The sequence below is a fragment of the Mastacembelus armatus genome, chromosome 7 (genome assembly GCF_900324485.2).
Source record: "Mastacembelus armatus chromosome 7, fMasArm1.2, whole genome shotgun sequence".
Lineage (NCBI taxonomy): Eukaryota > Metazoa > Chordata > Actinopteri > Synbranchiformes > Mastacembelidae > Mastacembelus > Mastacembelus armatus.
In genome coordinates this window covers 6768014-6795950 of record NC_046639.1, presented here as the reverse complement: position 1 = coordinate 6795950, position 27937 = coordinate 6768014, and the positions used below count along the sequence as shown (strand labels likewise).

The window sequence follows — 27937 nt, the reverse complement described above, 5'->3', positions numbered from 1 at the left end:
CCGTACCAAATTCCCCTCTTAGGCTCTTAGTACTCCACTTGTCATCCCTGATGCAATTCAAGACTTTTTTTTTCACATCTCCTCTTCTTCTTCATCTTTTAAACCATCAGGGGACAGTCAGGTCGTGTCCTCTAGCTGTGTTTCTTCGTGTCTAGTGTCGTGGTGCGCGTGTTCATGTCAGTACTTGTGCCTACTGTGGATCGCATGCTTTAGCCCTTGACTGGACACAAACGTTGCTCACAAACTCCTCTTGACCCTTATGTGGACAAACGTTGGGAATCCTTATAAAATTATCAAGGGAACCAAATAAGTTATTACAAATTTATCATATGTGTTACCAGTTCTGTAAAAATCAAATAGGAAATAAAGGCCTTTTAATTACCATGACTTATTTGTGCTTAATATACCATGTGTGCAGCTCAGCTGGCTCCTAATAATCACTCTGGTTCTGATACACACTATATTAATCTCACACAGAGACACATTTCCATCCCTTTACAGTTTATTAAGCAAAGTGAGTAAACCAATGTGTGCATATTATGCTATCATCAACACATTTCAGGCATTTTATTACAATGTTCTGTATAGTTTGATATGTCTGCAGCAGATGTAGAAACAGACATATACAGTACTGTACCGTTTTTGTTATTTGGCTTTAATCAGTTCATTAGATGTGACCAAAGATAACACTAGTGTGGAGCATGTGGCCCTTGGAATTGGAAAGCATCACGTTGTTTAAGGAATACGTCAAACTCTCTGAACTTAGTCAACTTTTGTTAAGTGAAAAGAAGACAGACACCAAAACCATTCATGTCTCTGGCACACAACTTACAGCAACCCTGCAGCTTAATGATTTTAAATATAGAGATGAGTCAATGCGTTGTATATATTAAACATAATACAAGGCATAAAAAACACTGTTTGAGCTAATCTTCCTTCCCTATAAACCTTTAGAATAAAACTTTGTAATGTACGGTGACTTTGCTCCATGTGGAATAACTACAAAGCAGTGGGGTCTTTCATGGTTTTATTTTATTTTTATTTTTAAATATGCTAATATATGAACATTTTATAATGTATCAAACATTTTAGGAACCCCAGAAAGAGAAGCACACATTTCTACATAATGCAGTAGCACCAGTAAATATGGCCTCCAAAATGACCAGAACCAAAGCTGACCAGCTTTACATCAACTGGAGTTAAATCAGAGCTCTTAACTCAGTGCATTTAGACAAAAAGTAACTTGTTCTTTGGTTACAATAGCATATGAATGACACAGTAAGTAATCTACATCACATATAATTCAAAATTCTAGCAAAGGTGTACTTTAACTGTGCTTGATATTTAAAATCACACAATACTGTGGCCACTAAAACTTCAGCAGTGATTTACAGTGCATGTACCAGTGGATGATTTGGGCATTTGTTTTTCATCACCTAACACGGAGACAACAGATCAACCAAAAGAATCAGTGTATTCCTTTAAAACAAAGCTGAGTAATGAACATAGAGTATGAAGAGTAAAACTAAGAAATGCATAAATAAATAAATATATCTCTATTACAAAACAAACTATAGTGCATTTTCTTCACACACTCAGACTGTATCTTCTGTGCAACCATTCTGCTGTGACTCTGATGAGTCACTGGATTACTCTATAAAGAACATGCAAAGCTAACAAAAAAAAAGGCTTCTGAAAACACATGAATAACTGAGGAACAGTATCTGGAAAATGTACCATTGTAAAGGCAAGACATTGTGGCCCAAGTAATTAAAGATTACGCTGCTCTTGCTGTACAGAGTGTTAGTCTTGTGCCTTTCAGGGTTAAAGTACAGTCCCCCTCAATTATCAAATATAGTGGAGACATTATCATTTGTTAGATGAACAAAAAATACCTTAAAACTGGTACACAGTCCTTTTCAAAATAATATAAATTTTGTTGAAATGTCACAAAAGTCTGGAGCTGATTTGTAGGTTTGCTGTTTTAATGCAAGTTGTGACCATATCTGTGGGCCCTGATACACTGGACCATAAACTGCAAAGAAAACTGTAGAAAAATCTGGATGTTGCTTCTGATAGATTGGACTAAAGATTTTAAATTTATGAGGCGGGGAGGGGGTGACCATACACAGCTCAGTGACAAATCTCAGGAAGTCGTCAATCTAAGAAGGTTTATCCCAAGACACACGTCTTAATATCTTCTAAACTGAGGATATGAACTTAAAATAAATTAGCTGTTGTATTTATAACATTTTATATGAAAAATGTACGAGAGAAGCTGAAATCAGAGAGCCTATTTGTCACTTGATCAGATTCTTAGTACCTCTTTCTCATATATGTTTACTGATTTTTGAATTTCCTATATATCTCAGGCTTTGGGGGCCTTGATGCTCCAGTCCCACCCCTGACATGATTGTATCAGTAGAAAAAAAGAAAACATGATTGGCTTCTCTCTTCTTTTCTAATTAAAATAACATTAAAATACTTTTTTTTTGCAGTGAACAAAGCAACAAACGTGATGTGTGGTATATTAGTAGATACATTATATTCATGCAAACCCCTTGAGTTCTTTCAACTGTGTTTTTAAAATGTCATTCAAACAATACAAATGGTCCCTATTTGCTTAATGTGAAATGCTGTATGTTACAAAATCACTATAGCTAATCAGATAAAAACACTATATTATAACTCCACCACACACTGTGAAATGCTTAAAACTTTTTCTCTTTAGATCTTCTCAAGTCTCACTGGGAATTTATTTCTGCAATGCAGCCAAAACAACCCATCATCATAACTCAGAGAAGGGCCACAACTTGCTACATGAATAATTAAACTGCCATAAAAGGGTTGGAGTGTCCACAGCAGCTTGATACATCTTTTCATTTGGACAGTTTGCTGATGACTCGAATGAGTGCCCCATTCTCATCCTTTAGCCTCTGGTTGTCTGACTTGAGCTCTGTTAAGATCTGGGACAGCAAAAGGACAGTAATGATATTAGAAAATCATTACAACATCAAACATTTACTGTACGCTCTTGGAAAATTAGGGCAAAGTTTGTAATTTAAAGCTTTATAAAGTAGTATGACTATTCACCAAGGACACTATTGATCAAATATTGTAAACATTGCTAACAACGGGTGGATTGGAAGTTTGTCCTTCAATAGAGTTTGGCCAGAGATTTAGGGCATGCTTTATAATAGGTGATCATGCTGTAAGGAGTGACTTTGACAGTATGTGGAAAGTGAAAAAAAAAGTCAAAGGGAGAAACAGACAGGGTCAATTTCTGAAAAGTAGGTCATGTCTCTCATGAGTAGCAATGACTAAAAATATCCACCCTCTTTGTCAAAGTATTTCCCTTCTATTCAAGACAAACAATAACCTTCTGCTCCAACTGTGACACATTACCAAAACTGGTGAAAAAGCAGAGGCACCTGGCAAAAAAAAAAAAAAAACCTGTGGAAAATCCCATGTTTCGATTCTGTTTTCTAGCTTGTTTTCTTTGTCAGTCTCTACATTATAAAGCAGAATAATCCAAAATGACAGCCCAGACATCATTCTAATACTGAGCTCTAGAGCTGCATCGAATCCTCGAGGAAATCGAGAATTTCGATTGCAAAAAAATTCTCGAAGCAAAGAATTTGCTTCGAGAATTTGTTTAATATCTATAATTTGCGTTATCGGACCTGCTCCGCCTTGGGATCGTTGTTCCACACGGACCGTAATCGCTGTCGCACAACGTATTTTAGTATCAAAAGGTGGCGCTGCGTCAGAGAGCGAAACCGTTTATAAAAAGCAGAAAATGTCCAAATTTTGGGATCGTTTCAACACGGTACAATGCGTGTACTGTAAAGTAGAACTGGTGAACCACAACAACACTTCGTCAATGCATCAACATCTGAACAGAAAGCATCCGGTTGGAAACATGAAGAAGTGAACTAAATTAATAATTCATGTTAAAGTGCAGGTAAGCATTGCACAGAGTAAGCTAACTCCTAAAGCATCCAGTTGTGAACCGGACCGGCTAACCCAGCGCAGCCGACACAAGGTAACATCATGCTAATTAGGATAAACACAGCAGCGCTAGCTAGAACGGACCTGTCGTTTCTGTCATATATTACACGATAGTATTATTGTTTAAAAATACAAAAGTCTATTAATCAATGAAATGTTCAGTAGAATATTTCCCTACTGAGGTCTAAATGAAATTACAGGGATAGTTTCACATTCTGGGAAAATACAAATCGAGATAAGTTGAGGATACAGAGAGGCCAAAGTGGCTGTGTCGAAAGGTAACACGCTCTGCCTGCGAGTACCACTAAAGCTCACTAAAGAACATGTCTGTTTGTGAAATGCAAACGCAAGCTGTGGTTGTACATGGGCTTACAAGCTGGAACTATTTAATGTTTGTGTGCAGTGATTTTCTGGAGTCTATACTATGGGAACTGCCTGCTGTCTGCAGTTCCATATTTACCAATTTACTGATTATTATTCCTTTCAGGTAATGTACTCAAATGTTCTTTCTCTTCATAAAGAAAAACACACAAGAAAACAAAATGAGTCACATATGTGCACCGCACCCAGTGGCACAGGACTTGCTCATTTTGAAGGCTAATGATCTCACATGATTCATTGCCTTCGAAAGGTTGACTAGAATGGCTATTTCCATTGCAAAATAACTTTGCATTGATTACACAGCACATTACACAGGACCTGCATGGTACAGCCTGCTACTATAAAATGTTTAATTTAAATTATGACCAAAGAAAGAAAATAACTCTTTAATCGAGTGTTTATGTCGTGAAGATTCATGCAGCATGAATGTAGCTAAAAATACTTGAAAGGCTTATGAGAGATGTTTTGGGGGGAGGGGTCTGCAGGATTGCCTTCTGATGGCCATATAAATGAATGGGTTAAAAAAGAGTGGAAAGGAAGATATTTTGCATCATGGGGGGAGGGTGAAGGACCTGCCTGAGAGGAGCACAGCAGAGGAGGAGGGGGTTGTAGAGGCACCAGAGGGACAGAGGAGTGTAGAAGTTACGTGGCTTAGGAAGGGGAGAGCAGGGGGGAAAGGAGGACAGATGATGTCAGAGAATCAGAGGTCCTCTGTCTCCGGCATGGAGGCTGTCTCAGAGAGGCGGGCAAGGACACGCAGCATGGCTCTGTTCTCAGCCAGGAGACACTCGTTCACCCTCCGCAAGGTCTGGACCTGAGCCAGAGCAGGGAAAGCCTGCACAGAGGAGGAAAGAGATAGAGAAAGGAACAGACAGAGAAAGCATGCAGGGAGGCAGGCCATGTGCAGAAAGAAAGACCCATATAGAAAGTGTACACATATCTACTTTTATAGACATGAGCCACACACCTACACAGATAGGGGAAAGAACATAAAATCAAATATCTACACAACAGAGGGGTTTGAGAAGAAACAACAAAAGCTGCAACAAGGAAACCAAGTTATATAGCCAGTTCTCTTTGGGTAAGGCTCATCAAAATTGTGGGCTGTATATGGAGAGTGGTGAGGTGCTGAGGTGTTTCGTTAGATGGGTAGCTTTGCAAAGGAGAGGGGTATAAAAGTTGTAGAAAATCACATAAAGTAGACTCCACTATTTCAAACTTTGTACAGGAGCTAGTTATAAGTCAAAGGAATGGAAATGATTCATTTCCCACTTCTTCTTGGCCTGACTTTTTGAGGTAAACCTCAGTGTGGTTTGACAGAAAAACCTGTGGTTTGATGGTATTCCTGTGGGTGAAACACAGACCACACACACACACACACACAAAGAGACTTGTAGCATTTTGGCTGCCCAAAAACAAATTTAAAGTCTGAAATATGGCCAAGAATGACATCCAGTTGCTTCTTACAATACCAAAACATGTGTAAAACAGCAATGAGAAGCTAGTCTGTATTTGAGACTTAGCTTTTCATGCATATAATGTGCAATTGGTATTACAATAAAACTGAACAGCCAATGGATAGGTGCCTTTGAGAAGAGTAAAATATAGGACAGAGTGACAAGAATACATAATCAGCAGTATCCTTTATTACTCTTGCAATTTTGAGCTTTTCGATATTAAATCAGATCTGCCCATACTCTTGCAACCAGCAGATAATTTTAAGCTGTTGCTATTAATTCAATTTTATAGGCTGTTTCAGCCTTTTTGTAAGAAATGAAAAAACCAACAAATGAATCCTACAAATGACTCTAACACAATACTAATTAAACAGAGAAAACATGGGCACACAGTGCTATAGATGTGAAACATTGAAACCAGGCCCAGTCAAATACAACACCCCAGTGCCAACAGTTTCAGACCTGAGAAGGTAAATTCCTAACAGCTTTTGCTTGCAAGCTTGAGGTGAGGTGTAGGTGAGCTGATGTGCACCATCTATAGGCAAAGAGAGTAACAGATTCTGCAATTTAGAATGTGTCAACTGCAGAAAGTGAGTGTCACCCACTGCATTTTTTATGGTTACGCACACAAGGCAGCAGGAGTTGTAACAGTCACAGTTACAGTGTTAAAATATGTGTTAAAATGACAGAAGCTGTTACTCTGCAGATCTAAGGTGGCCCTGCTATTTTTCTTTTCCAGCAGGGGGCACAAGTTGACATTTATAAGCTAACAGAAAGTCGCCTGAACAGCTCCTCCTTGTGGAGAACAAATACTTTACTAAACATGTATGACTGAATTTGTGAGTGAGTGAGTGAGTGACAAGCCTGAGGTGCTTTGCATCCAAATAAAATAAATAGATTGATATGTCTGTGTTTCTGTGGCATTCACATAGTAGATTACTTGTATATTTGAGCTTATAAAGGGATACCGGTGTGTTCACACGTGTAAACATGCCCCAGTCTCAGAATTACGTGAGGTGACAAGCAGGTGTCCTCTGTGTCATAACAACCACTCACCATCCCCCCTCCCCTGAGACAGCTTGCCCTCAGGGCTGGTACCCACAGCGAAACCGCAGTGGGGCATCCTGCTGAGGGAACCATGACAGCATATCATCAATTTATAAAATTCTCATCAATAACTATATATTATATAGTCTTAGACTTATTGAAGAATATAAAAATGTTCTCATAATTTGCATTAACAATAAAATAACTTTGTAAATTATGACTACTTTCACAATCTACATACAGAACCAAGTTCAGACCACATATACCTAGTCCTGATACTGTACGTCTCTGCTTCTCTGTCCTACACGTGTTTCATTGCGGAGCAGAATGCACAGAGCGCAGTGAAAGAATGTCTCACAAAAGCAGGTCTTTTGCTCTTGGACGGGGTTTGGTATTCAGCTGGAACTAGGTCACAGTGTTCACCCCAACAGTGGGATAAGTGGAGCAAGGGAGCAACAGCACAGGCTCCTCCTTAGCTGAGCAGGAAGCAGCCCAGCAGAACACTGTGGGTAATGAGCCTGAAGCACTAACCTTCCCTCTCCTTGAGTGCAAACCCACCTGGCTAACCACAACCCTGGAGTGTGCTACGTGTCTTTTACTGTCTAGAACACTTTAGACATGCTTGATTTAGCATGAGTGAAAGGGGCTGGATGTGTGTACCTTAAAGGACTGTTAGTAGTATTATTTTGGGGGGAAAACATGTCACTGAAGCACAACTTGTACCTAAGACAAAACAGATGCCATTTAAACCCAGGGTGAGTATGCACAATTTCTTTCAGCATGGACTGACCTTTAACTCCTCCTCCATGTCTGACACTCTTTTCTCAAGAGCTTGTTTTTCCTGCAAATGAAGAGAAAATAACTGTAATAACTATATTAAAAGCCCAAAGTGTGAAAAGAAATCAGGCCATAGTTTGACAGAAAAATTAGAAGGGAAAAGACTAAGAAAAGTTATGGACATTCATCTATTGTGATAAAATTTAAAAAGGCTGCTAAAGACACTTACCCTTTTCTCCGATTCATGTACTGTAGATCTCTCTGAAATCCTGTCGTGGCGCTAAAAATTTGAATGGTGCGGTTACTGTGACACATTGTAGGAAATTCCACAAAATAATTTAAATATTTATGAAAATAATTTCATGACGTAATCAGCCAGCTTCCTTCAACACCACCGTGGAATAAGGATGATGGTAAAGTAGTGTTAATGAGTGGACAGCTTCTGTACCTGAGTGACTTTCTCCAGTTGGGAACGTATCTTGGCCAGTTCTTGTTTGCTGTCCTGTAACCTGGACTTAAGCCTTTCATTCTCATGCAGTGCTTCTGTATACATCTAAAACAGAAGAAAATGACAAACAAATAGCTTAATTTCATAAATTCTTGGTCTTTTAGTGCTTCAAGAAATACTTGATAAAGAAAAATAACACAATAATTGATCTGTCAAAGAAATACAAGTTAAGTCATTCAGAATTCCAAAGTGTTTTGTCTGAAATAAAACAAAATAGCTATGTAGTAAATAACCCCAAATACATTGTGGGTACATAAATGAACAGGTAGACTGAAACAATTTAAGAAATATCCTAAGCCAAACCCAAAAACCAGTATTGCATCATGTAAGCTCTATCTTTGAAACAACAGTCATCTTTGGCAGGTGTAAACAGGATGTAAAACATTATCATGGAGTTCAGACAGCTGTGAGAAGTGGTTTTCCCAGTGGGAACACCACAGTAACTTTGGGAACACAGGTCATATGGGTCTACAAATAAACAAAAAACACTGGACCAATGGATTCATGCAAAATTAATCATGAAGTTACTTTTTTGACCATTTATAACAAGAGACCAATGTCTAATTCTATACACAGTAACTTGATAAGACTTTTCACTGTCATTATTTCAGTTTACAATCAGCAAAAACATTAAATATATTTAAATTATAGTACATTTGTTACATATTACCATATGTATGGCTCTGTGACATGGTGTTTTGTATTGGTTTTGTAAAAAATATAGAATGTTTAATAACATTGCAGTAGGAGAAAGCTGATATGTATATAAAGTAAAAGTTGTTATACAGTCATATAGTGTGGCTACAGTTAGTGGATCAGCAGCTTTAATTAATATATTGGTAAGATAATATTTTAGTCAGATGTTTCAGATTACAAAGGCTAGATACTAATACTGCTGATTATCTAAAAGTCCATAGCTCCATCTGTTTGTCTTTATTGGAGCCAGCAGGACTGCAGCTTTGAATCAGTCACAGGGGAATGTGCTTGTTTAAACTGAAGTAAGAGTTACTACCTTCTTGTAGTCTTTGGTAGTGGAGTCTTGCTCTTGTCTATTTAGAGCGGCCAACCTTGTCTCTCTCCGTGTATAAGAGCTGGTGCGGCCCAGTGGTTTGTCTGTTGCACTCTCTCCACTGGAGTCATATCTAGAGGCAACACAGATCATACTCAGTGCACAATGCTACTTTATTTAGGACATTTTATTTTCAGGATATGCAGTTCTGTATTACAGGAGGGGAAAAACAGTGCTGAATACTTACCTTGAGAGTCTGTCATGCTGAAAAACAAAGAACAAGTCATGTTACTTTGATCACTCAGCACCACAGCATGGGAACAGCACTGTTTAAAAATGTTCTGTTGCTGTCAGATTTAGATTTATTTGTTTGATAAGACCAGGCAGAGGCATTGCAGTAAAATATTTTCTATTTTGAGACAACAGAGAACAAAAAAAAAACTTCCAAGTGAATTATCACAGTTTGTTCAGAGGCCTGGAGTCCCAGAAGAAAGAAGTGCATGCAGAAATGAGATATACACTGCACTGACAGGGTTCACATAGGTCAAAACTCCCTGGTGAGCCCAGTTAATCTTTCAGACTAGGCAGCTGCCATGCAAATGCCTGCAGCATAAAGATGACAACATGACATCAGAAGCTAAGTATCTATTGTGTGACGGGTCAACGGATGACCTCGGGTAACAGACTGATAGCTGCAGACTCTCCTGGCACGTTTTTGCTTTGACTAGTCTGATCGACATGACTGCCAAGTTGCCTGCTGTGATCACATGCTGAATTTGTTTCCATTTCACCATGGGTTCTGGGTTTTGTGCAACATTTAGAGGAGCTGCATTTTATTCGGTCTGTATTTCACTCAGCTCTGGGCTTTCAGAGTTCTCCATAATGTATCTATAGTTATAGAGCAGAGAAATGGTAGGTAGAGTTGTGTCTATTTCCTCCCTGAGTCAATGTATATATCATACAACATATGTGCAAACATGTCTTCACAATCAGTCCATCTAGAATAGACCTTCAGCCAGACTATTTATGCACTGAAAAATGGCCGCTGTCATTAGCTGATAAACATTGCACATTAGAGGAGAATGACCGGAAGTGTATAGTAATGTATCATAGACTGGAAATAACAATCAGAGAAATAGAGGAGATGCCATAATATGAAGCCAGACTGATCCATGATCTGGTTTGCAGTATCAGCTGCTGTCCCATTACTCCTAAACTCAAGGATGTGGAGTTGTTCTCTTACCAGGGAAAGATCTTCTAACCCCCCTGTTCAGAAACACTTTTTAATAAACACCTTGTTTGGTGCTTCTAGCTGTTTGAGACAAGAAACCGATGTGAATGTGTTAAAATCATATGTTTTTTTGTAGGAGCACAATTTATGTCAGAAGGAACGGCACACAGTACTTCCTGCACTTACATTTGGTGAGTTAGGGGATGTTTCATACAGTGTCAGAGGTTCCTTAGCAAGTGTTTACATAAATAAGCCAGCTCTGCCTGTCCTTATGTGGTCATAGGCTTAAGCAGAGCTATCCAGGAAAAAGCAGACCTCTGTGCCCTCAAGGAAAAAGGGCCAAGGCTGGAGCCAAGAAGAGCTTACACTCACTCCAATCTCTTTGTGCAGTACTGGGGGAGATTCTTCAATCAGATTTGGTGTAAATTCATTAATCAACTTGGATGATTGGACCCCTGGTTTTATGAATAATTTATGGTGTGATATGAACTTCTTCAAGATTATTAATTCCCCTCAGAAAACCTATTTCACACTAAAGGATTACAAAATTGGTGAAATGAGTTTCTTAAAAACTTAATTACAGTGAAATCTTGAGTGAGCCTGTGGAGTACTTAGGACCAGTTCTTTCTAAAAGCAGGAATTCTTGCAGAAATATGTGCATGCTGTTACATATATTTCTGCATCATAAATGTTTTGTCCACGTTCAGCCAAACCTAGAAACTGAAAGATAGTCGATGTCTGATAGAGATGACACAATCTGATTTATTGGGTAGGAAAAATAGAGGGAGTCAGAAGTTGCACATGTAGCTCAGTCAGTGAGGCAGAGCAGATGAGGATCAATTGAGCGAGAAAAATAACAGGGTGTCAGACTGATGGAAACGGGTGCATGCTTGAACCACGGGCACACTGTAAGCACAGCTGCCTCCAGTTTTATGGTTTGCCAAAACCAATATCATACACGGCAGGGGACTGGGGATGTTGGAAGTTGCTTTCCCGAGCTGACTGCTATGGTGTATAAATCATGTTGTTAACAGCGATGTCAGTTAAATCGTCATTACCATACTCTTCACCATCCATCTCACTTCTTTCTTTCTGTAACAGCATTATATCCCTGAGAGCTGACTGGATGACTGCAGTAGGAAAATCTGAGCTCTACACTCTTCTCTACATCTCCAGCCCTGCTGCTGGAAGTGACACTGCACACAGCCATAAAAAAGCACAGCCCCATTCACTTTTCCTCACTGCAGTCACTCTTACTCTGCTCTTCACACTTACATAGTGCTTGAGCCCCTCTGGCTACTGAGAGTAAATGTATGCAAAATACCAGAATAAAAGTACTTATTTACGTATATACAATTTGACATTAATGCTGAAACAGCATTTTACTGTTGTAGTTGAAGGTGGAGCTAGTTTTACCTCCTTTTTAAAGGCTTTGGTCCACAAACGAGAGGTTAGGCCCATCTGTAGCGTCACAAGGTAAATGTGGGTGGTCGTGTATGAAAGAGCAAAATTTATACACCATCTGAAAAGTTTAGAGGGATATTGTGTACTGTATAACAACTCAGACATCACATTTGTACAATTTATTTTTTTGTATATTTTTATTATATAAATGTTATAAAATGGCAAAATCTTAAACTTTTGGCACCATTTCATCTTTCCTGACATGTTACAATTTATTAGATCGTCAAATGGTTTTTATGTAAAATGTTAATGCAAAAAGTTAGTAGTACCTATAGCTGTCAAAATATGTAGTGGAGTAGCATAAAAAGTAGCATAAAACTGAAATATTCAGAGTACAAGTACTTTACCTCAGCTGTACACAGGTAAATGTGCTTAGTAATTCAAGAACTACAGCACTGCTCTCATCTGCCTAAAAATGGGTGTCATCCAGTGATGCAGATATGTTCCTGCCTATTCCTCTTCCTGTTATTCACAGCTGTAACACACATTGTATATTCAGTAAAGAGGACCAGATTCTCATCAAAGCATTGTGACATGCACTAAAAATACAGTGTCAACCTGATTGCACCCCTCTGAACTCCACATTCTCTCCCATGAAAACTCTGCCAGTTCAAATCAGGCTGACATCATGGAAAATGAATGCCAGTGTCACAACATAGAGTATTACTGTAGATGTGTCTGAATTGCTTCATATTTTTCTGTTTCTGTCTGTCCCTTTAAATGTGCCTGTCACAGTGTTTAGCTCCATCTGATGCACTGACATAAACACAGCAGTTGAACAACACCCATGAGAATAAGCCATTTAGAAAAAAATAACAGGAAATTACCGAAGGGATGTTTCAATCCAAAAAGTCTTTTCTAGAAAATGTGTTTCAGTGCTTCAATGTTTTAAAGTAAACATTTGACTTCCTTTATGAAACAATATGAAATGATGAGTGGATTGTGAGTTGTCTATTTCCGTTAAACAGCACATGCGCAAACATGCACAAATTATGTGTTATCAGTTATTGTTTATATATTGTTTTCATTAATTGTTTTTTCTAAAAACTTTATAATAAAATAGGGAGAAATGCAAAGGAATATAGCCATTCCTTAAATTCAAGACATTGAAATCACATAATAGTTGAACCCCAATGTCATACATTATTAACCCATGTAATTTTCAGCCTGCCAGGCAGCTAATTAATTTAGTGTAACCATTGAGTCAGCTAATAGTTTCCGCTCTAAACAGAAAGTGTCTAGAAGTGTTAGATTTAATCCACAGTCACTTGTTAGTGAGTAAATAAACTAACTCTAATATCAATCATAAGAAAAGATTTATGGAAATAAATGATACAGAGATATGAAATTAGGCATACTAATCCTGTTTAAATTGATGACATCATAAAGTTAAAATCAAAATATTTCTCTATAAGAAAGGTTTCTGGTCTTACTCTGTAGTTTTTGTCTGTAGGAGACGGAGAGGGTGGTGGTGACTCTGTCAGGGACTTCCTGGTGCGAGTCAGGTCTTTGGTGCGTGGATAGTAGGATGACATCTCCCTCCTCTAACCTGAACAGGCAGGTCAACTTCTACTGTAACATTCACCGAGGCCGCCACTCGTTTGCAGCTGCACAGATGCACAGATTCCCTCAGGCAACAGTGACGCAGATACCCATGACTGCGCTCCCGGGGAATCCTCAGCAACAACAGGTGTGTATGTGTGTGTCTGGCTTCGCACTCTCATGAACTGGAGAGACTTTGGAAGGATTTCAGATGTGTGCTGACGCCTTCTTCAGAGCTCAGACAGGAAAGCAATAACCAGAAAGTGCAAAGAACAACAAAACTAAATAATCTCTACTGATTTAAAAAAAAAACAAAAAAAACAGAATTAGCTCTTTAGCTAAGAAAGCAAACAAATTATCATCCCGTGCCTTAGCTCTGTCAACACTGGGCTCTGTGATGAAATGTGAAGTAGTCCACAAGAAAGCAGCCAAGAGAGAAAAGTTTATTCCCTGTGCTGTCTCTTCATATGTTTCCCAAAGTTATACACTCTCTCTCTATCGCCCTCCCTCTCTTGTTTTCTCTCTCTCCTTCTCCTTTCACTGCTTGGTTGCCCTCCCAATCCCTCCACCTCCTACTCCCCTTGCTTCTCCCTGCTCTCTTCAGCTTTGGCAGCTTTGTGTGGCAGTCTGCCAGAGTCTCTGCTATGGCCGGACTCAGTACTGAGGGCTAAAATTGTCCACTGATGTGGATGGGGATAAAGGGCGGTGGAGCACATAGCCAGAACTGAGGGGCTTCAGCAGTTTGTCTCCTGGAAGGTCAACAGACAGTATTACCTGAGGAGCCATCAGTGCCCATGATGTGTCAACAAACTGTTTAAGGCCTACAGTGTGTTGGAGAGGAGATGCTTTTAATATGTGTACATGGTGTTAACAGAGTACCTAAGCCATGTTTCCTCTTGTTTTCACATTTTATCCCTGCAAGATTGAAATAGTATTACTTATTTTGCTTTACAACTGTGTTGACATTTGTGTGGCTCATCCTGTGGTCTTACGAGGTTTGTAAAAATATTAGTTTTTTATTCCATCTTTCTTCACCCTCTAATTAAAGAAATAGTTTAACATTTTGGGAAAGGCACTTCTTCATTAAACACAAACCTCAACTGTATGCCAAGCTTAGCTCAGCATAAAAAGTGAAAATCAATGGGAAACAGTTAGCTAGGCTTAGAGGAATAGGATATAGATTAGATTAGGTTTATGCAAACCTCAGATACTTAATTTTTACCATTAATGCTACACTAAAGTTGCAATAATAACCATTTTATCATGGTTATGTTTATGTATGATAGTTTGTTGATCCATGCGCCTGTCATGAGCTCATGCCTCTCAATTTCAATTTATTTATTTGTATAGCACCAAATAACAATAAAATCATCTCAAGGCACTTAGAAAGGAAAATTCCCTTTAACGGAAGGGGTGACGGGATAGTGGTGAGAGAAAAGAATAGCAACAATAAATGATAGCATGTTGTTATGTTGTTGCTCTATGATAATGTCACCAAACTTTCCAGCCCTCAGCAAACAAGGGTTGTAAGTACTAAGCTTTTTGGGTGGAGGGGGACTTTCTCATTTTGTTGTCTTTAGCAGAGTCAGGCTAGCATTATTTTCCTGTTTATAGTTTTGGTGCTAAACTCAGTTTACCGGCTATAGGCTGGATATTTACCATACAGAGATTAGAACGTGTTATCAATGTCTTTATTTAACTCTTGGCAAGAAAGCACATACTGCAAGCATATATTCCAAATGTCAAACTATTTCTTTAAACAACCTTGCCCCTCCTACCCCCCCCCCCCCCCCCCCCCCCTTCCTGTTTCTTCCAAAAGTCTGCACCAGCTGGTGCATAGCTATCTTCCTTTTATAGTGAGGTTTGCAGCACCTCACTGTTCCTCAGCTGCCTCATCCCTGCACAGGGTGAACAGATAAAAGCAAAGATAGCATAGGACAGAAAGAAATGAAACAGAAACTCTGAAGCATAATGGAAACAGTATGAAAGAGAGTTAAAAAAGATGAGGATACCTGATTATTTGACACAAAGACTGTGATGCTGTGATGTGGCTTTCAGTTTAGTGCTAGTGACCATCCACGAATAACAGCCATGTAGAGGTGCTCAAGTATGCTGTCTCGTATCTTAAGATCATCTAAGAGGTTGTTATTGACAGTTTTGGTTGCTTCATTTTTCTGATTTACTGTGCAGATGTTTTTTACAGATGATTTGAGAAATGACCCATGTTAGTTTTGAAAAATTATATTGTCAATAGTAACCATATTGTGTACACAGTATATTTATCATATATGTTGTTTTCAGAGGCAATATGTAGAAAATATTTCTTAAAGTGACAGTGAACTACACTGGTGCTAGTGTTAGAGTTGATTCCTGCTGGAATTCCCCCAGTTTGATCCTCAGCCTTTCATGATTTTCCATATGGGATATTATACTGATGCATTTTTGGAAAAGTGAAAATAAGCCAAATACGTGACTACTACAGTGTTGGAGTGAATGTGGAAGAGCAGATCACAGTAGTAGCAGGATCTAATTACTTAATACCATCCATTATAAAGTGGTAATGTGGTGTGGTATCTTTCTTTATTCATTCTATCATAATTATCATCATCATCACTAATAATCTTAAAGGTATTGGAATCTCTTGGTTGACTTGCTCTGCACCTGCCTTTCTTTGTGCTGCTGAAAAGAAAAGTGGAAAATCTGTTCAGATCATCATGGAGTCACACAGAGGTCGGCTCTAGTAATGGGCAGCCTGTCATGCTTCTGATGAAACCTCGCTGCTCAGTATGATTATCCAGACAGATTTAGTCAGTAACGCTAAGAGGCTCATGTTACTAACAGATCTCTGTTTCAGATTCCACCATGGGGGACAGCTGAACAGCTGACCTGGAATCAGCTCACAGGGAATCCACTTTCCAATCATGCTACACATAGGAGATCCATAATCATTGATAATCTGGTAAAAGTCACTGTCTGTTCTCCTTATTTGTCACTAGGGTGTCTATTTTTATCTTTCTGTTAGGAACACTAACTAGGAGAATATCCTCACTTAAACTCAGGGTCTACCGGTGGAGAAATTAGCAACTGGGGTCATGGTTCAGGGTTTTTCCCATGCAGGTGGAGAGAGCATGATGTCAGTTTAGAAGGTGAAAGAAAAAAGTCAATCCCACTGAATCCAAGGCTAAGGCAGAGCACGTCTCGGTTTTGCCCAATATGGTATGGAATGCTCAGACACCTCAGCCATGTGATGGGAAGGAGCAAAGGGACTTTGAGGGAGTGGAAGGGGTGGGGTGGGCCTCCTGGACTGTCCTTCTATGAGATATTAACCAGCGCACTAGTTAGAAGACTCTCTGAACACATGCTTCACATTTACGATTGCAGTACATCTCAGAATGTTGCATCAGATATCAGAGCTTAGCTGCCTTTGAAGCATATTTAGCTTTCTGGAGAGGAAGAAGCATGAAGATGAAACAATGGTACTAATGAATATTGATTCATAGAGAGCAATCCAATTATTGGGGCATCTTGATATATAATACCTAGATACCACCTTTATAAATAAAAAACCTTTACTCTGTTGATGATAAACACTGTTTGTCATGTTCAACATATTCTCAAGGGATCTTGGTTTGTTAAACAGTAGTTTGTGCCAAGTGAACTGTAATTACCAAGTTCTCCTTGGTCAACCTACGCATGAAAAATAAATTGGAAAATCCTTTGGCGCCATCTAGTGGTACTAAGAAAAAATAATGCTCAGACCATCTTTTTTCTGTGACTATCAATGTTATTGAATTAAAGGAATATGAATGTTTCACACACACACCTCTGCACTATTGTAGACTGGGCCTTCGACATCACAGCAGCGTCGTCTCTGTTGATGCTTTTTGGCAAAGGTCGTCTGTTCTGGGTCCTCAACAGGGTTCTGATTTTCATCTGTCCACCATCTCTCACCAGCTGCACAAGTGGAGTATTTATATGATATTATCATTGCAGAAAGCAAACAGAGACTCAACAATTATATGCTTTTTGATTATTATTAACAATTTTAATCCTAATTTTCTTTTCTGCCTCCTAGAGACCTGCCTTCCGCCAGCTCAAAAATCACACTTAACATTGTTATATCACCTCACACCCTCAAGACTTATTAACTTTATACCAAATTTGATGAAAATTGCCTATAAACATGATTTTGGAGGCATGTTTCAAAAGCCTGCTACAGAAATGACAAATTATTCCTTTTTAACCGTTTCAAAATTGGAAAACATGTTTGAATACATGTCTATTGGTTGTTGTTATTATTATATATGGTACACATCTTTGTCACTGAATGACTCTTTTGTCAAGCACAAGAAATATATTTTATAGTTCATTTAACATATAAAATATTCAGTATTTTGTTACTCGTATAATAATAATGCTACATGGCAATATATGTATTTTGTAACATTGTATGTAACATTTTTGCACATATAATTATTTGTATGCGTATAGGTTTGGGGTCTGTGGGGCCCCACACAATAAGAAATAGTCGGTCAGTTCAGTCATAACAATGGGGTAAAACAAACCAAACCAAACCACAATTCTCGTCTTACCTCTGAAGTAGTTGCAGTATGGCAGGCCACAGGATCCAGCAAGAGAAGAATATGAAAGGTTTGGTAGAGGAGACTCTATGAGGGTTTCTAACCTGGGTTCAATGTTCCCCTGCTGTCCATGTATAAGACAAAAGTATCAAAACATGTTTATAAATAATATTGTCTGAAGTTACAAACCAGTTACTTCTGCTTATAAAAAACAATCGATTTCTGCATAATTTCCTCTTGCTCACCTTGTCCAGCATACTTGATTTTGAACTAATCTCTGTTGTTTCTGTGGTTCTTGTCAGACTGATCTGGACCAGTGTTTCATCTGTCAAGCCTTTCCTCACACAGGACTTGTCTCTTTCCTCCATTCGTCTTTCTTGAGGAGACAGGCTGTTGCTTTTCTGAGCCTCTTTCAGGTCTGTCAGAGTCACACCCTACAAGACATTCATACGGTTTTGTATCTGTCAACACCTGCATAGAATACAATAATACTTTTACTCTGTAAATCATTTGTTCTTTGTACCTGTGTTGACCTGCGGGTCTGTCTGGCATGACGAGACTTAGCTTTCCTCTGAGACTCTGCTTCCTCATCCCTGACTGGGGTCAGATATAACCTGTGAAATAAAACACAGGCAAGCACAAAAGACTCTTTGCTTAATATTAAACATAGTTTACATTCAACTATGGCACACAGACATGGGATACAGGTAAAAAAGATAATAGTAATACAAATATTTATTTGTTGAGCACCTTTCAAAACCCAACTTGCAAAGAGCTTCATACAGCAGCAAATTAAAAACAAGACTAGAAAATCTCTGCAGACATTGTGGTTGACAAGTTGACGTGCAAGAGCACTGCATGACAGCTCATTTTCTGAAATTGATATTCACCAAGGAGTTATCAGAAAGTATGAATATGTTGTGCTGAAAAAATTTAGACTTTTCTCCTATTCCAGGAGCCAAAGCAAGTGGTACGCTGAAATTACTGTTTATTTGATTTTATTTTGCAGCAATATAAAGACATGAATTGCTGAAATGTAAAAGATCCCCACTGTGGTGGTTAAATGTATAAAAACCATATCCAGATCTCACATTTCCTACTTGCTCTATATGTGGAGCTGTAGTTTTATGCTAGAGCCACGTCACACTAATTTACCCTGTATCCCTGCATTGTCTTTGTTATCCCACGTTAAGAAGACATCAAATTACAAAGCAAAGATGCTCTGCAAATACATTTCATTGTGGCCTAAAGATGTTTAAGACCTGAGCATCATTTCCACCAACGGCTTCACAGGCAGAAAGAGCTGAGCAAGCACCAGAGCAGAGGCTCATGTTTTACTCAGAGCTGCCTGATACCCTGCTCACCATCCTGCTAGGCTTTTACTGGTATTGATCTCTTAGTTGTGGTGTCACCCTGAATCCTGACTGAGAGAAAGTAGGCTGGTCGGCAGCATATACTGTATGTACAGTAAAATACAAAGATAGAAAACAGAATCCTTGGCAGTGCACAGTTCTGAGACCAGATATTATACAGGAAAATACTGAACCACTATACAAGTAAGAGCTACCCAAGTTGCAGATGCTTATAGATTCATTTACAGAAACAACAGCAATTATGTCTGTCTAGATTTTACTGAGCCATACATAAAAAACAACAGACCCACACAACCTGTAATCCATATACAGCAAACTGCTCCTATTAAGCTACATGATAATAAGCTAAAATTGTTGCCAAGAATAATAGCTTTAAGCCAACAATTGTTTATGTACATAAAAAAGCGAATCAAGCAGATGAAAGAGAGAACCTAATCTTCAGTCCCTAAAGTAAGAACCTCCAAACTCACGTGCCATCAATTCAACAAGGCCTGCAGCCCCTTTACAGGAAATAGCTGTACATTAATATGATAGATGCAAGGACTTGAAGCTTTGCCAGAACAGTAGATTATCAAAGAGAGAATCTGAAAATGAAATTGGTCCAACAAGAATCCAGGAATAGAACAGCATGACTCAGTTACTTTGAAACCTACCTGGGAGCAAATGCTTGCATGGTCAGTGTGGAAGGTCAAAGAATGAGGCACTGAGACACTGCAGCAGTGATGAGTGGGAGAGGCTGAACGAAATTACTCTGTAGGCTACAGTGCAGGGAGAGCGATGGAGAGAGAGCAGGGGAGAGAGAGAGAGGGACTTCCTGCCCATCTTGATGATGCAGACAATTTGACTTTCTGTTGACCAAAGTCTGATGCATCACTCTGTACACAGCTGGAGCTGCAAACACAGTTACAGAAATGACTTTCACAAGAATTGTGACTACAGCTTATAACGTCTTCTGATACTGCAAACTTTTACTGCTGCCACTAATGTAAAGACCATGTGACGTGATAAACGATACGTAGTGAGCAGATTATTTCATAAATGAAAAATAATCTTGTCAGTACAATACTAAAAGACTTTACTATACAATACAATATTAAAATGACCCTATATTATTATATATTTAATTATTTTGTTATTGTTGGTTAAGGTAGCCAAGCATTTAAATTTTTAAAAATATTTTAGTTGCAGTGGAATAGGAAATATCTCCAAATCTAATTATATTACTTGATGAAATACATTTAGTAACTTTCCACCAGTGAAGTTCAATATTACAGTAGTGCAAAGAGGTGTAAATCTTGGTGCTGGAGAAGTTGTTTCAATTTTAATCTGTTTATTTGTATAGCGCCAAATTACAATACAGGGGTTGAGTCATGGCAACTGGACTTTCAGTTTTTAGGTCGAAATGTTTCACCACCCATCCAAGTGGCTTCGTCAATCTGAGAAAAAGGTGGTATGGAACCTCCAATTTATCTTCCAGGTTGGTTTCACTCTACCCCTAGTCCCATAGGTTCACTAGGTGAGCTATGTAAATCAGGTGAGAGTCGTTAGACCCACACTCCTGAGTCGGTTTCACTTCACGCCAGGCCTGAATAGGCTCGTTAGGTGAACAAAAGAAGTGAGCTCAGGTGAGGGTTGTTAGGATCTAATGGTAGACTCGTGTGACCCCTCTGTCAAGCTCAGCAGCTGGAGAATAAGATATATCAGGATTTGGATACATGTGAACAGGATGATTTCATTGTTGGTTTAAGGCTGTTTGAATTTGTTGAATATACTAAAATATATATATAAGACATAACCTTTAACATAACAGCATGGGACTAGAGATGATAGGAACAGTTGTTTTAAAGGAGACAAAAAACTCATTTTTACAATACGTGGATCGTGACATCCCACAACAGCATATAACTATAAAGGTAATGAGACAGCAACGTGCATTCAGCTCTGTGGATTGTTAATAATGTATAACCAATGATTCGCTATGATGGCCATAATGAATGTGAAATAACAGCCCAGACTCAAGTATACAAACAAGAAAAAAAAGGGTTTATTTTAAAAAATATGAGAAGTGTCATGATGACAGTAACCAGTGTCTTGGCAAAACAGTACATTTTGTAAAAGTCATGAGGTTTATTAAAAAAAAAAAAAGTTTTGTCCAAAAGCATGTTCTACATTACCAAGCATGCTCTTTATGATGACATATGTAATATTAATATTTGATGTGTCAGTTATTTGAACCAACAGTGTTTGGTTTTATTTGAGAATTCACATTATTCCAGTTGTGTTCAGAGCATCTCAGTGAGTCTTGTAATGTGACTTTTGTTTGTTTTTTCTTATGTTCTTATTGACGTCCAGCTGGGTTGAGCTCAGGTAAGTGTCGAAGAAAGCCTTGAACAGCAGCAGTACCATCTCTTAGATTTTAAACAGTCTTGGTATTGCAGGGCAGTTGATGTATTGCTAAGTCTTTTATGAACTGTTGCATTAACCTCTCATGTGGCGATCTCCCGACAAAATGAACCCAGTTTACCAATCTCTGTGTGCAATACAGTGATACTGGAATATACAGTTCAACTGCAGTTGTCCTTCCAATATTTCCCCATTCATCTGGAGAACAATTCTGATTGTTACAAATAAGTTTTTCAGAGTTAACACACAAAATATCTGTGGTTATCTGTTAAAGACCCCCAACAGAAATAAATGGTCTCAACTTTCAAACATTGCATTTTTGAATAAAAAGTATTAAACCAGTACAATGATGTTGCTGAAGCCAACCTGTGCTTGGTAGCTGGGTCAGGCTTTCAGACTTATACAACTGGTGTGTTCTGTCCAGCTGGAAGTGTAATCCGTTTTTTTTTTAAAAAGTGCAAAACAATAATGAACCAAATTACTTCAAGTAAACTTTCAGTACTAAACCACATACAAAGTGGCTTCTGAAAATATTCAGAGACCTTTTACTGAGCCACTTTTTGCACACACAGCTTTGGTTTTTAAGCAGAAAAAAAAATTCCATTCTTGCCATTCACCAGTCAAGGCCGCGTTGCTGTCCTGATGTAATATTCAGACACTTGCTGTGTCATTCCAGACCAAGTTTAGTTACATCCCGTTTATTTTAACTGCTGCATTTTTCAGTAACAAGAGGACAGGAACATCGGTAAGACGTAAGTGAAAGATGAATGCAGCCCAATGCAGAGAACAGTATGATGGTTAATGTTTGCAGCACAATGACATGAAGCAGGCACACACGTCAACACTGAATTTGTCAACTGCTTGACATGATCTGCTAGTGTTACTGCTGCCAAAGAGGCATCAACAAAGTACTCAATTAAAGCTCTAAACATTTTTGTACATATATCAAATATCTCTAATAAATTGCTTTCATCTTGTCATTATGGGTTACTGTTTGCAGCCTGTTGGACAAAATGAAAATTTTGTCCACTTAAATCTACAACACAAAGTGCAAAATAAGTAACAATGTGATACTTTCTGAAAAGTCTCCATCTACTTGAAATTTTGCCTGTGTAAACAGTTAGTAAACAACTCTCTGCATCAGTTGTTTTCATCACCAAGCATTTTAGGCAGTGACATAAATACAGTATATACTTGAATTTCACCAAGACAGGCATTATTTATGGCTTCATGTGCATTCATAAAAAGTTTATACATTTGCTTCTCGGTAATTCAATGGCTGTTATGTTTTTCAGTTCAGTACAGTTTTGAGGAGTGTACAGTGCTCTGTAGAAAGATGATCATTTTTGAATGGATTAAGGCTTCTCAGGCTGTTATTGGCAGGTAAACCCTGAATGAATCATTTCCAACCTTACCAGCCAGCTCATATTTTGAGGTAAATGTCCTGAACTCTTCCAATAAGGTCTGCCTTTCAAAAAGCAACCACAAAATGAATACTGCAACTTAACAACAGCAATCAATAATACCTCCGTAGAGCGTTTATCATATAGACTTCAGACTGACTGTCTCCTTGGTGGATATGTCCAATGCAAAAACAAAACCTTTCTGCTGACAAACCTCTGTAAAACATAAAACAGAATATATTAGAAGGGATATGACAGATTTAAGTTTATGCAGTGATGTTAATTAATCCATTGTCACTTACATTTGTCCTCTGGCAAAGAATAATTTGCTAGTAGTTCCTCTTCTTTATCTGTATCATCTGTCTCCACTTCAGCTGCTACATCCTCCTGTTCCTCCTGCAGTTCTGCCACTTCCTCTTCTACATTTAATTTCTCCTCGTGCAGCAGTGACTTCTCCAATCCTTTCTCTCCTTCAGATGCCAAAGCATCATCTACCTCCTCTCTTTCTGACACCCTTTCCTCCTCTGCTTTGTGGTTGTCCTCCCTTGCCTCCTCTCGTTCCGATAACTTTTCTTTTTCTGCTTCGACCAGTGACTCCTCCTCCTCAATTTGCTGTCCTTCAGTTTTCCCCTCTTCAACTGCTTTCACGTTCTTCTCAATAGGCACATCCTCTTCTACACTTTGTCCCTTGTCTCCTGGCTGCCTCCTTTTTACTTTCTTCTTGGCTGATTTGGCAAGTGACCCATATTGCTCAGTCTGAACCTCCTTTACCGCTTCCACCTCCTCTGCAGGAGCTGGGTCTTCTGTCTCAGTGAACTCCTGCTCCACAGGAGCTTCATCTTGTGCAGCTGCCTCTCTTTGCTCTGCCTCAGCCTCTTCTTCTGGGTTAAATGCCTCTTTTTTTACATCTGAAGGAAGTCCCTCCTTTTCTTCTTGAGTTGCTGCAGCTGATTGTTCTTGAGCAGTGGCCACTGTTTCTTCATCTGTCTGTTCCACAGTCTCTCCAGGAGGTTGTGTTCCACCCACTAGCTGTGACAAAAAAAAAAAAAAAACTCCAGTCATAACTTATTATTATATATTCTAGCTCATAATATGAAGATCTACTATCAAGGTGTCGAAACACATGGAATGTGAGAAAACTCTCAATGTGTATCTAAGTGTAAACGAGGCAATAGTTCTTTCAAATTAATGAGATGAAGAGAAATCTGATCTGATCTGGATCAGAGAAATCGGATTTTGTGTAGTTCCAGACCTCTGAATCACCAGACATCTTTGATTTGTTCAGTCATTCAAGAAGGTCTCATGTGGCCAGTTTCAGATATTAAACACTATGCAAGCAGGATTTAGGAACACCACCTTCCTTCCTTCATAGCTTTCCGTAGACTGACACAGGTGTACAGGTTTTTTTTTTTTTTAAGTTTTAAAAGATATGATCAGTGTAAGAAAAATTAAGCTAAGTGCTCCTTGCAGCCCCAGATAGGCATTTCAAGGTTAATTATAAAGCTAAATCTGTGTTCATTACCTGAGTAACCTGTTTCTGTACATTCTCCAGTTGAGCCCTGAGTTCAGAGTGCAGACTAGTGGCTGCTGCGTTCTGCTCCTGCAGATTCTGATGTAACATATTCAAGAGATCCTCCATATTTGGCTGATGGGCTGGCTGGGACTGTTCACTCTCAAACAACTCTCTGAAAGAAAGAACACACTCAGAGTACGTTTCTAAATTAATATTTGTTGTTTCCAGGGATGTTTTTGGCCATCATTAACTATGGGGACAGATATGTAGTCTTAACTGTGTAGGCCCATGAAGACTGAAGCTTTATTGATAAAATGCTGGCTTCACAATGCTGCTTCAAAAACAACAGCCTGTCACCCACATTTCAATGATGTTTATAAAAGCTTCAAAGGGGGCATATTTAACATTCAAAACTATTTGATGCAAGCCTTTCAATTCCATAACTTAACTCCAAGTATTACTACAACAGAAATGTTTATATAGATCAATGTAATTTCACAATGTGAATATGAGGCCTACCAACACTGGCCAAGAGTCAAACAACAGCGCAGACAGTGGCAGCCAACAGGGATTTGACAAAGTCAACATAAAGTTATGGGTCAGAGGAGGTGAGATATTTTGTTCACAGCACCAAAAGCTCCTACTTTTTTTCCCCCACATCCTACCTGACTGCAGCCATCTCCAGTGTGCTGGCCTCTAGCTGAGCCTGATAGGCATCCAGCTGCTCCCTCAGTGTGAGCACATCAGCAGCCTGTCCATCCAGAGCGTTGCTCAGTGTGGTGACCTGGCCAAACCTCTCCTCCAGTTCTGATTCGGTTTCTGCCTGGCTCCCTGTTAAAAGCTCAACTCTCTGGGATAGTTCAGCACTCAGCGTGGCCAGGCCCTCTATCTGAATCTTAACACCCTCAAACTCCTCACTCTTTCCCTTCAGCTGGCTCTGCAGCTGGCTCAGTTGCTCCAGAGACACAGTGGCTTGCTGCATCTCTGCCAGGCGGGCTTTCATCTCAGTGTGGAGTGACAGCACCTGAGCAGGGAGGTCAGACGTTTTGAGCTGCTCAGCTGTAGCCAGGGCCATGCCCACCTGTTTCTGGGCCAGGGCGTAAGACTCCTCCAGCGCATTCATGCGGCTCTCTAGGCTCTCTGAAATGTGCTGGTAGAGGGAGACACAGGAGTGACGTTAAGTCAGGCTGCCCACTTGGAGGGACTATCATTCATTGGCGCTTTAACAGTCCCTGCACTGTAAATGCACCCCAAAATTGAATAAACCCATAAAGAAGGAGAGCAGTACTGAAATACTCTATACATTTCTCAGCCTTCTTCTCACCTATTGATGTATGCATGGGCTGTCGCAGGATGCATTTTTACAATCATTTTTGTGTGATTTGTTTAAATTACAATTACCTCACAACTCCCCTCTATAAGCAAAAAGTTGTAAGTATCTTAAAATCAGGGCAGGTCTGATCATGCAAACCTTATTTTCCAGCAAACTGAGATAAAGGTCAAGAGAATAAGCTTCAAGAAACAATCTACATATTATAATTGTGTATGGCTGCATAAGGAAACAAGTGATTTTTTTTCCATGTTCATCAGAAGCTAAACTCTGGTCAGGCAGTGGATCTTGGTTAAAACTGTGCAACTGCAGAGGCAAATTTATGAGTCACAAAAGCAGTTAAGTGTTAATACAGGAAATACTTCCCTAACAAGACTGAGCTAGCAGAGCTGCTCCCAGGCAAAGTTTTTGCCACCTCAGTTTACTGAACCAAAGGTGGAGTTTGTATGAGAGAGGGAAAGAATAGGAGCAGCAGATTTGTCTCAGTTAACTGTTTTTGATTTATTGCTCATCTCATCAGCAACTTTTTTGAAATTCTATGAACTTTATAAATGGCCACAGAGCAACAAACCTTAGTTCATAGTAACACAACTGGGCCAGTTTATTCATATTGATACATTAAACTAGAAATCGGACTATTTTTTTTAATCTAATCATACTTTCAGTTCTACCGTGATTCAGGTGGCGTGTGCACAGCCTCTGAACTGGTGTTCAGTATCAAAATCACAGACTAAATTTAGCCTTGGCACCCTACTGTCTTGTTTATTATTATTTTGGCAGCATCATCTGCACAGTCTGGGAATCATGATCTTGACTGTTATTATAAAAGAGCGATTTTCCACAAAGAACCTTTTTTTATGAATAGATTTTCTGTGCTTTCAACAGTGGGAAAGTCAGTGCTGCAATTGTAGGTCAAGGATAATCCTCATTACAAACGTCAGCAGCTGTGGGGATGTTAGAAATAGCAGCGTTTTGTACTCACTCCAGTGAGGCTCTTGGCATTTTGAAATCTGATAGAGGCCTGCAGTTCTTAGTCTTCAGAAGCAGGCAGCATGCACTGTTGGCATATGGATTTTTATTTTTCTGTTAACTACTGGTTAATGAAAACAGATTTATTGAAAACAGGGCATAGGCCATCAGAAGAGGCGTCTTGTGCTGTTCAAGGGGACTACCCTCACCATTTTCCCACAGGGAACGGCTGCTTATTATTTTAATTCCTTACCTTGCTACTTGACTGTCGCATGTCTTCATGGGAGGACTGCAGTTTCACTATCTTCATCTGCAAGCCCATGAGACTGTCTGTTAAGTAGGTTAAAGTTTGGTGCTGTTGGAAACAGAACCATGCGCCGGTTGCACCGCCAATCACAAACAGCAATAAAACAACCAACAGAGTGTAATTGTTCCCCCCGGTGCGGGCTTCTGACTCCATAACTTCATTTTTGAAAAAGTTATCTTCATGTTTTTGGTTGCCTTTGCCTTTCCGATGCTTGGCAGTCATTTTCACACAAAGCACACAATGTTCTCGCCAAGCAAAGAGGTGATCTTCAAGGAGCGTGCTGTGAGCGGTGATTTACTTCAGACGGCGCCCGGGTCCAATCACCGCACAATAAGGCACTGGCTGCAGGGAGCTGCTGGTGAGGATGACAGAGGGAGGCGTGAACCGTACGTGGAGAGTTCGTCCATTCAGGAACGGGGTGGGGGAGCTGGTCGTGCTGGGCCGGGCCGCCATGTGCGCTGTCATCTAATGGAAAGACCACACGTCCAGTGGCGAGACACTGTGCGCTATTTTAAACTACAGCCATAGCCACGGCTTTCACATTTCTCTAGTGGGCTGCTGGGTGTTAACCACGTGGCATGAGCCTTAAGAAAACCCCAGGACTGACAAAGATGAATGATGTCAAATTCATT

At 39.3% G+C, this 27937-nt stretch overlaps 2 protein-coding genes across 6 annotated transcripts; both read right to left on the bottom strand.

The window, feature by feature from the left end:
- Nucleotides 1-1022: 1022 nt before the first annotated feature.
- On the bottom strand, nucleotides 1023-13894 carry LOC113145671 (protein phosphatase 1 regulatory subunit 12B-like). Of its 4 annotated transcripts, none has more exons than XM_026332666.1 (8): nucleotides 13319-13894; nucleotides 9438-9454; nucleotides 9194-9323; nucleotides 8122-8226; nucleotides 7903-7953; nucleotides 7687-7737; nucleotides 6906-6976; nucleotides 1023-2966 (listed from the first exon to the last, which is right to left on the bottom strand). In XM_026332666.1, the coding sequence occupies exons 1-7, from the start codon at nucleotides 13418-13420 to the stop codon at nucleotides 6935-6937; spliced, it is 498 nt and encodes a 165-aa protein (XP_026188451.1). In that variant the 5' UTR covers nucleotides 13421-13894; the 3' UTR covers nucleotides 1023-2966; nucleotides 6906-6934. The 4 variants fall into 4 exon arrangements, with proteins under 4 accessions (XP_026188451.1, XP_026188452.1, XP_026188450.1 ...); XM_026332667.1 differs by having other exon boundaries at nucleotides 6906-6973; XM_026332665.1 differs by lacking the exon at nucleotides 6906-6976.
- A 7508-nt stretch (nucleotides 13895-21402) lies between these two features.
- On the bottom strand, nucleotides 21403-27848 carry LOC113146282 (neurofilament heavy polypeptide). 2 transcript variants are annotated; one of them, XM_026333676.1, is made up of 5 exons: nucleotides 27252-27848; nucleotides 25365-25852; nucleotides 24709-24871; nucleotides 23489-24215; nucleotides 21403-23402 (listed from the first exon to the last, which is right to left on the bottom strand). In XM_026333676.1, coding segments are annotated over exons 1-5 (1656 nt in total). In that variant the 5' UTR covers nucleotides 27528-27848; the 3' UTR covers nucleotides 21403-23400. The 2 variants fall into 2 exon arrangements, with proteins under 2 accessions (XP_026189461.1, XP_026189462.1); XM_026333677.2 differs by having other exon boundaries at nucleotides 25365-25849; nucleotides 27252-27847.
- Nucleotides 27849-27937: the final 89 nt, after the last annotated feature.